The sequence below is a fragment of the Ictidomys tridecemlineatus genome, chromosome 4, assembly GCF_052094955.1.
Source record: "Ictidomys tridecemlineatus isolate mIctTri1 chromosome 4, mIctTri1.hap1, whole genome shotgun sequence".
Lineage (NCBI taxonomy): Eukaryota > Metazoa > Chordata > Mammalia > Rodentia > Sciuridae > Ictidomys > Ictidomys tridecemlineatus.
The window spans coordinates 11,827,649-11,836,841 of record NC_135480.1 but is presented as its reverse complement, the minus strand read 5'-3'; the positions used below and the strand labels follow the sequence as shown (position 1 = coordinate 11,836,841).

General features: G+C 56.7%; 1 protein-coding gene across 1 annotated transcript; it reads left to right on the top strand.

Annotated features, from left to right (window-relative positions):
• Positions 1–3,009: 3,009 nt before the first annotated feature.
• Positions 3,010–9,084, top strand: Ccdc86 (coiled-coil domain containing 86). The gene is made up of 4 exons (XM_013361236.4): positions 3,010–4,212; positions 6,488–6,617; positions 8,433–8,507; positions 8,686–9,084. Exons 1-4 carry the CDS (start codon positions 3,086–3,088, stop codon positions 8,803–8,805), a joined length of 1,452 nt encoding a protein of 483 aa, XP_013216690.2. The 5' UTR covers positions 3,010–3,085; the 3' UTR covers positions 8,806–9,084.
• Positions 9,085–9,193: the final 109 nt, after the last annotated feature.

Sequence of the window (9,193 nt, the reverse complement as noted above, 5' to 3'; positions counted from 1 at the left end):
GCACAGCAGGAAGCAAAGACGAGGAAGGGGACAGGATCCCAACAGGAAGGCCACCAGGCTCCTCTGACCAGGAGTCTGCAGAACCATGCCTGCCGTGAGGTCGGGCAGGTCAGGCGGAGTAGTGGGCTCTGGGCTCAAGCCCCCCTGCAGCTGGGGTTGAGCGAGCATCACTGACGGAAGCTCCGTGCCCCCAGCAACAGAAATGAAACCAGGAGGACGAGCTCCCGGAGAGGCTGCCACCAGGGTCACCTGAAGGAGAATGGAGGCTACTGATGGAGCGGTCAGCTTGGCCCCAAAAAGAGAGAAGGCCAGGGGCGAGGTGGGCTGGGGTTAGGAATTGTCATGGGCTTTTCCTGTGTAACACCTGCACCTGCAGGGAGCAGCCATCAGCCAGTCCGTTGAGAGCCAAAGGTCACCCCTCTCCTCGGGAGGTTGCATCCTGCACCTTCATCTTCACTGACAGGAGGGGTCGCTCAGCTGCTGAGAGGACAGGGTGGGGGACACTGACATTCAGCGCCAGCTCCCGGGCCTCAGGACAGAGCTGTCTTCAGCCCTATGACAGTCCCTCTCTCGCTAGTTTATCACTGGCCGCACTAAGGCAAAAGCACCCTGGCTTCAGGGTCACACCTGTCTGGTTTTTGTTGTTGTTTTTAGATGTACAGGTCAGCAGAGCACATTTGACATATTATAAACACATGGAGTAAAACTTATCCTAATTAAAATCCCATGCTCATGCTTGTGCCTGTCATGGAGGCTCACTGTCGTGTGTACATACGTGAACACAGGAGAGTTATGTCTGACTCGTTCTTCTGCCTTTCCTATTCTCATCCCCCTCCCTTCCCCTCATTTCCCTTTGTCTAATTCAGTGAACTTCTATCCTTCCCTTCCCCCTTATTGTGTGTTAGCATCTGCATATCAGAGAGAATATTTGGCCTTTGATTTTTTGGGGATTGGCTTATTTCACTAAGCATGATATTCTCCAGTTCCATCCATTTACCGGGAAATGTCATGATTTTATTCTTCTTTATGGCTGAGTACTATTCCATTGGACACACTAGTTTTTGAGGTGACTGAGAGAATGAGGATAGGGAAGAACACATATTATGCTTTTTAATGGGTAACAGGCTAGAGTTCAGGGTTGGAAAGCAGGAAAAACACCCTTTGGATGGCAGGCTGGGTTAAGGTTCCAGGAGAGCATCTGTCCTTTTTAGTGGGGAGGGGAAGCTGACTGTCTCACCTTCACACATGTCTCAGGGACACTTGAAGCCCTCCTCCAAAAACACAACTCCTACTCTCATACTACCCTGGAGGGAACTTGAGATTACCCACGAAGTATTTTAAGCAGGGCTGGCTGGGATTTGTGCCAACCAGCATTTGTGAGTGATCCCTCCGGCTAGGGACAAGAGTCAGAAAACAGAACAGCTTAGAGCAGGTGACAGCAGCAGTGACCCTGGCAACCCACCCTGGCATGGCTCTAAGTATTGGACCATCCAAGTCTCCAATCAGGGGCAGGAACTTTAAGGAGCCCAATGGAGCTAACTTGTGAGGGCTGAGGAGCTGAAGAGCTGGGTGAGGAGGTCCCTGAGACACTTCTGCAGCGGAAGGGACACTGAGGTAGGCAAAGCTTTCTGCAGGGATCTGCTTGGCTCAGGAACACAAGATACCTAGAGACTGAGAGAGGGGCCAGGGAGGCAGGAATGGACACATGATGACAGCCCAAGGGTTCCTCCATTTCTGACAACATGGGCAGATGGGAAGATGCCATCACCTTAGGAAGGACTCATGCTGCAATCACCATTTGGTATGCTATGGGGGTGAGAGGTGGTCAAGACTCTCAACCCACTTTTCCATCCTCCAGGAACCTTTGTATGGGTCCTCATCATCCCTGGCTCCTCCCAAATCAGCAGCCATGATGTCCCGGAGTGTCCTGACACACACTCCTGCTCCAGGGTTGGCAAGGTGACTCAGCAGCTGGGAGCTGGGCTAGGAGCTGAGACCCCCTGACTGTCTGCCTGGCCTTCCCCCTCTAACTCCTGAGTGTCCCTGGACAACTTCCCAGGTCTCTCACACCCCCAGGTGGAGAAACAATGGCTTCTCAAAGAAGCCTCTGGAATGTACTGACGGGGGAGCCCTGGGATCCCCCAGGGCCATACCCAGGCAGTTCAACCATAAATGCTGGAAAGATCTGGGATGAGCTTGGCCCAACTCCAAGACACTCTTCCTAAGCAGCACGCTGGGGATCCATCCAGCCTTCTCTCCTGGGTCTTAGGTAACCCCTGTTCCCAAAGTCTTCTCTAGGCAACTGGGAGGTCCAGAAGGCTTAGTGAACAAAGGACATTTACAAGTGAACACAGGTGAAGGGAGCGGGGGCAGGTTCACACACACACACTTCCAGAAAGGAAGATCCTAGCAGATCCGACCGGAAGGGGGACCGGGGAGGGTGTGCAGCATGCTCATGGCACCGGCGTGCCCGGGGACAACGGTGATGCCTCTTACGGTTCCGCCAGCGCCCTCACAAAGGCTTCAGTGTTGGCAAGGGGCGGCCACTGGCTGCATCCTTAAGTACAGGGTGGGAGAAGGCGGCCACGGTGTGACTGAGGTTTCCCGCCCCGGGGACCCTCAGGGCCACTTCAGATGCACTAGGCTCGAGCAAAATCACCACAGAACAGACGAGGAACCGGGCGCGCCGGCCAACTGCACGGGGTTGGCGGCTTTTCCATCCAGCCTTGCCTAGCGGCTCCTCGAACCGTTTTCCAATGCTCTTCTCCACCAGAAATATTCCCCTGCCCCTTTCCCTTCTCTGCCCGCACACTCTCCTTTCATCCCTAGAAAACGACGTTCGCGAGGAAGGTAAAGGCGAAACCCTTCAAAAAACTCGCGGGTCTCGGCCGAGCCCATGCGCATGGCGCAGGCACCCGCTAAGCCCCGCCCCTTCCTGGCAGACGACTCCCCGCCCCTCACCCACACGGCCTCACCGGAAACAGCCCTTCCAGCCCGGCGCGGCCGGACGTCTCTGACGTCATAGGAAGGCGCCACCGGCAGAGGCTTCACGTGGACTCGGGTTTGGAAACTTTCGGGCTGGGTCATGGATACGCCGCTTAGGCGCAGCCGGAGGCTGGAGGGCCTAAAGCCCGAAGCCCCCGGGAGTCTCGCCTCAGTTTCGCGGGCGAGACGGGCCCTTGTGGAGATCGAGTCGAACCCAGAAGAAACGAGGGAGCCCGGGTCTACTCTGAATGTGCAGCCACTCGGCCTGGAGTCTCCCCGACGTCAGCGGGAGACAAGCCCGGGATCACCCAGCCTGCCGCGGTGTGCAGACTTGGAGTCCCCGCGAAGACAGCCAGAGTTGGGCCCAGAGTCCCCCCAGCATCGGCAAGAGCCAGGCCTGGGGTCCCCCCGAAGGCAGCTGGAGCCGGGCCCAAAGTCCCCCCAGCATCGGCAAGAGCCAGCCCTGGGGTCCCCCCGAAGGCAGCCGGAGCCGGGCCCAGAGTCCCCCCAGCATCGGCAAGAGCCAGGCTTGGGGTCTCCCCGAAGGCAGCCGGATCCGGTCCCAGAGTCCCCCCAGTATCGGCAAGAGCCAGGCCTGGGGACCCCCCGAAGACAGCCGGAGCCGGGCCCAGAATCTCCCCAGCAACGACAAGAGCCAGGCCTGGGATCCCCCCGAAGACAGTCGGAGCCGGGCCCAGAGTCTCCCCGAAGACAGCCAGAGCCGGGCCCAGAGTCCCCCCAGCATCAGCAAAAGCCAGGTCTGGAGTCACCTCCAAGACAACCAGACTCGAGTCCTGAATTCCGTCAATCTCAGCCAAAGCCAAGTGAGGAATCACCGAATTTCCCCCAGGACCGAGGAGAACTGGACTCAGAGGTGGCCCAGTGTAAGGAGGAGCTGGCCCCGGGATCCCCCCCACATCAGCTGCAGCCAGGCGCAGAGTCACCAGAGCCTTACCCCGGTCAGCAAGCCCCTGGTCCTGAGCCCTCGCAACCACTACAGGAGCTGACGCCCAGGGCACCTGACTCCCCTGGGAGCCAGCAGGAGCCAAGCAAGCCACCTTCATCTAGAGAGAAGGTGACAGGCGGCCTCAGTGCAAAGAAGCGAAATGGATCTTCAGTGCAGGCCCCAGGGTCCAAGAAGTTGAAGAAGGAGCAGGAGGAGCTTCCTGTAATCCCTAAGGGGAAGCCCAAATCCGGGAGAGTATGGAAGGACCGCTCCAAGAAGAGGTGAAATGGGGGACGGCATGGCAGGGATGGGGTTCTTTATGTATTTGGGCCCTGCCTTTACCCTGGTGTAACCCTGAGGCCCAGAATTGAAAGGAGCTCTCTTCAGTGAGGATGTCAACCAACAGGTGATCAAAGTCAGAATGTGATAAAAATGCTTGAGATCCCAGGAGGGTGAGACCAGGCCCTCAAAGGTCATTTTCATGGTTTCTTTCCTGGGGTCCTTATGGATCTCCCCTATAGCAATCACCTAAGTCCCATATTCATTTAACAGACATTTCCCATTGTCCGCCATCTCCAATAGGGAGGCAGACGCAAGTAAACCAGCCATTACTTGATAAAAGCAGTGAAGTCTTCGCCCACTGTCATCTGTTACAGTTATTTGCGCCTAGGATAAAAAAAAAAAAATCACCAAACCCTGATTATATAGAACAGTGTGCTCTTCCGAGGGGCTTGGCTGGGGAAGAGCCTTTCAAACACAGACATCCTATCATGGCATTTAATCTGTACCTTGGCCCTATGGAGCGGGTGTCATTTTCACTCCTGTTTTATGTCTGTGGAAACTGAGGCTAAATGAGTCATGGACAGTCAGACAGGCTTTGAAGCTGGAGGATTGGAGAAAGTGGCTGGTGGTACTGCCCCTCCTCCCTGTCCTAGAAAGTCTAGGAGAATGACAGGGGCCACTGATGGCCACACAGAACCAGATGAGGAGGTTGGTTGCAGTGGGAAGAGGGTGATGAGCAAGTCGGGCTTGAGGAACTGGGGTCCTGGCACTGGGGCCACCCCTGGGAGAGGGTGAGCTTACTGAGCAGGAGTGGGTGGGCCCAGCACAGGGGAAAGAGAGGAGCAGGTAGAGCAGGGAAGGAGGTCATTGGCCCCAGCTGACTTCCATTACACGCTCAGGGCACAATGCTCATCTCCATGTAGGAGAATGAAGTCTCAGAGGCCACCTCACCCAGGGTCACACAGGCAGTAAGCAGTGAACTCGGGGCTTGGCAGCTGGCCTGTCCTCCAGTGTTCAGGTAGGACCCATGCTCTGAAATAGACTGACCCCACCCACAAGCCATCAGCCACATAGAACTATTTAAAGTAAAGTTGAATGAAATCTACATTTACTTTCTTAACCCCAAGCTATGCAGGTGCTGTGCAGCCCTGTGAGTGGAGGCTCCCATACTGGACGGCACGGGTGTGGAGCATTTCCCCCATCCCAGAAAGTTCCCCAGACACCACTGTGTCCTGTGGCTCTGGTGACTCCAGGATCCCCCCCACCTTATCCTTTCAGGATTCTCATACCCGAGTTTGGAAAGCCCAGCTTTAAGACCAGGGAGGAGCTCAGGCAGTGCGCACTCTTTTGTTTTTAGAGGGTGGGTCTAGAACAGCAGGCCCTGGGCGTGGGAGAGGGAGCGGGAGAGGGTGTGCTGGGGCCAGAGGCTGGTACTACAGTGGGAAGGCTCTGCATGGAGGGGCCTGGAGTGGAGTTCTGGGATACGTGTGCCCGACTCCGTGGAAGGGGAGAGAATGGTCCAGAAGAACTGTATTGACCCTTCCCGTGGACAGGAGTGGACTATGCCCAGCATGTACATGGGCCTTCAGAGGCTGGAACAGTTTGGGGCTCAGTACAGTGGACGTGGGGAAACAGGAACTCTTTCAGAAGACTTTGGTCAGGGAGCAGGAAGGCCACTGTGAGGCTCTTCAGAGGAGCCTTGGGGGTAAAAGGAAAAGTGCCAGTCAGCCCGAGGGACAGTGAATAGTGACAGGAGGAGGACTGAGCTGGGAGGCTCGCTTTGTTTTGCTTTTTATGATGGAGATTTTTGAGCACACAGACCTGGAGAGAGCATAGGGTCATGAGCCCATGTTCCCTTCGCCAGTTTTGACACTTCTCAGTGTTTCATTGGCCTCACGACCTTTGTCCTGGGCAGTTTTCTCTCATTCTTTTCCCTAGAATGTTTTAAAGCCCATGAGCTCCTGCAGGATGCCTCCTTGGAGAGTGTTCATTTCTCCTATGACTCTAAAAACATCGCCACTGTTCAGAAGGTCCTGACTTCCTTGAAATCCCCTAATGCCCACTCCCTTTGTGCGTCCCAGCCAGGGGGAGAGGCACCTGCCCAGCCTCACCTTGGGAAGCAGGACGGCCACCCCCTGCTTAACCCGCTCAGGGAGTAAGCGCCCATCACTGCAGGTGTTCTCCCCCGGCAAAAGAAGGCCCAGAGCCCAGAGTGAGGGCAGTGGGGCAGGAGTAGTCACCCCCAATCCCACAAGCCCCTGCTTAACCCTCCAGGTTCTCCCAGATGGTTCAGGACAAGCCCCTGCGCACATCCTGGCAGCGGAAGATGAAGGAACGACAGGAAAGGAAACTGACCAAGGACTTTGCCCGACACCTGCAGGAGGAGAAGGAGAAGCGCCGCCAGGTGAGAGGCCAGCCAGGCAAGGCTGCAGCTCCGGGGCTGAGCATGCATGCCTCTGTAAGGCATGCAGGAGCCGGGCAAGGCCGACAGTCAGAGACCTTGAGCCCCAGGGCCCCCCTTTGGACCCTCAGGGTGGGGAAGTGCAATAAGTCATCCAGGTCAGGATGGGCAGGAGGCTCTAAAGTGGGGTGCAAGAGTCCAGAAAGAAACCCCAGGAGGCCCTCCCCAGTGGTAGGGCATCCAGTGAGATGTGATCAGGGTCCCTTCCCCAGGACCTGCTCAGTAGGGAAAGGCCTACAGTTTGGAAAATCTTGTCCCCAGTTTTGCTGCGTCATTCAAGAAGTGACTTCCACACAACAGCACTTGGACAGTCCCCACACCTGTCACTCATCCTAGAGCCAGGAATGTCCATTAGAGGCTCACACCTCACATCTTCAGTCTCCAGGCAATAAAAGGTCCCAGCTTCACCCACATCACCAAGGCCTCTCTCCAGTAGGGGTGAAGAGGGCACTCAGCAGGCAGCATCCAGAAAAGCCAGGTGGTGGCTGCACTGGGCAGCAGTGCTGTCCCCCAAGCTGCCCCCCAACACCAGAGTTATTGGGGATCCTGCCCATTGGGTGACCTCAGGGTGCAGGAGGAGCACTGATCCAGGGTCAGATAACTCACCCTACCTGTTGATTTGGCCCAGGTCAGCTTGCGGCATGGCCCTAGGGGCAGTGTGGCTACCTCCATGTGCTGAGGTCTTACCTCACATCCTGCGCAGCCCTGGCTCCCTCTTAAGCAAGACAGCTGCCTTCTCCTCAGCCCCAGCCCATACCTCCCCCGATACCGCAGGAGCCCAAGTTTCACTTCTCCTTTCTCCCCAGGGGCCCAGGCCATCCTGTTACCCCAAGCTGACAAAGCCAAAAGAGGCACCTGACCATGCAGCAGCCTGGGAGCTGATGTCCCTTCCTGGGCCTTCCAAGGGACCCTCTGCATAGTCAAGGGCATGGCTTAATTTCCAGGACAGACCCCATCTAGGTTGTGAGTGTCCTCACAGCAGGATGCTGTCTAAAACCTGCGCCTGCACTCGTCCACTCACCTTGCAGGAGCGGGGTACTGTGGCTGCTCTGCTTTCCATATGGGGGAGTTGAGGCATTTACCTGTTTAGCAGTTATCTGAGGCCACCTCACCCAGGGTCACACAGGCAGTAAGCAGTGAACTTGGGGCTTGGCAACTACAGCTGTCTTCCTCCAGTGTCCAGGGAGGACCCATGCTCTGGAACTGGACTGTCCCAACCCCAGAAGCAGTCGAGACTCAAACCTGGGCCAGATCCCTCAGAGCCTCTTCTGAGCAGCTCAGCTCTTCCAGCCCCACCTCTGGGGACACCAACAGAGCCCAGGCCTCACATTTTGTGGCACTTGGGCCTCGGGGGAGAGGGAGAGGGAGTCGCTGGGAAGGTGGGAATGGGGGATCCACCTCCCTCATAGCTAATGAGCAGTTTGGTAAACAGCCTGTTCCAGGCATGTGCAAAGTTCCAGGGAGGGAGGCAGTCCTCCTGTCTAAGCCCTTTCTCAGCTGTCTGTCCAGGTACCCTCCTTCTAATGTGGGGTTCAGACTTTCCAGCACAGTGGGCATCTAGACGCCAGGCCCATGGCACAGTGTTGCTCTCCTGGCCCTCCCATTGGTCCCCAGGTTCCATGCTCACCACCAGAAGCAACACGGAGCCCAGATAGGAGTCCTTCCCCCACTTACTGGGAATTGACCAGCCCTCACTCTGCTGGGCCACCTTAGCTCCCAGCCTCAATTCCCTTGCCCGTGTGCCCCTGTGTGTTCCAGGAGAAGAAACAGCGCCGGGCTGAGAACCTGAGGCGACGCCTGGAGAACGAGCGGAAGGCTGAGGTGGTCCAAGTGGTAAGTGTCCCCCAGCCACTTGGCTGAGGCAGACATGGCTGGGCCAGGTGAGGCCTTTGAGGTGCCTTGCCCATGACTGTTCCTGCTGTGATCCCAGACCTCTGCAGGGTGGCTTCCCTCTCCCACAGGGACAGGGAAGCTCCTCCCAGCACACTAATGACTCTCCTCCCACCCCCAGATCCGAAACCCTGCCAAGCTCAAGCGGGCAAAGAAGAAGCAGCTGCGCTCCATTCAGAAGCGGGACACGCTAGCCCTGCTGCAGAAACAGCCACCCCAGCGGCCAGCAGCCAAGGTCTGAACTCAGGACAGCCAAGGCCCTCCAAGACCAGCAACCACATCAGATATGGCCATCTGGCCTCTCGGGTCACTGGTCAGACACTTCTGCTGGAGCCAGCACTCCAACTCTGTGGCCTCAAGACAGGGATTCCACCCTGGACAGGACTCTTGGGCCTTTGAGGGATTTTGAACATGTCTCTGGGGGCAAAGCCTAGGGGAGGGAAGAGGTTCCAGTCCTCTCTCCTTCCCCATCCTCCAAAAACCTCCAGACTAAGAACAGTAAAGTCTGGTTTCTCATTGACCTAGCAGTACGTGTCCTGTCTGAGGGTCATGGGTCCAGCTCATGCCTGGAGGCCAACATTCAGGAACCCAAGTCCCTTACACCTTCCCAGAGGCTGCTTTGGCTACTT

What these genes read in the sequence shown, in the direction of transcription:
- Ccdc86 (XM_013361236.4), top strand. Translation starts at nt 3,086, where the DNA reads ATGGATACGCCGCTTAGGCGCAGCCGGAGGCTGGAGGGCCTAAAGCCC. An exon ending in AAGGACCGCTCCAAGAAGAG is followed by an intron (nt 4,213 to 6,487) that starts GTGAAATGGGGG and finishes TTAACCCTCCAG; the next exon opens with GTTCTCCCAGATGGTTCAGG. An exon ending in AGAAGGAGAAGCGCCGCCAG is followed by an intron (nt 6,618 to 8,432) that starts GTGAGAGGCCAG and finishes TGTGTGTTCCAG; the next exon opens with GAGAAGAAACAGCGCCGGGC.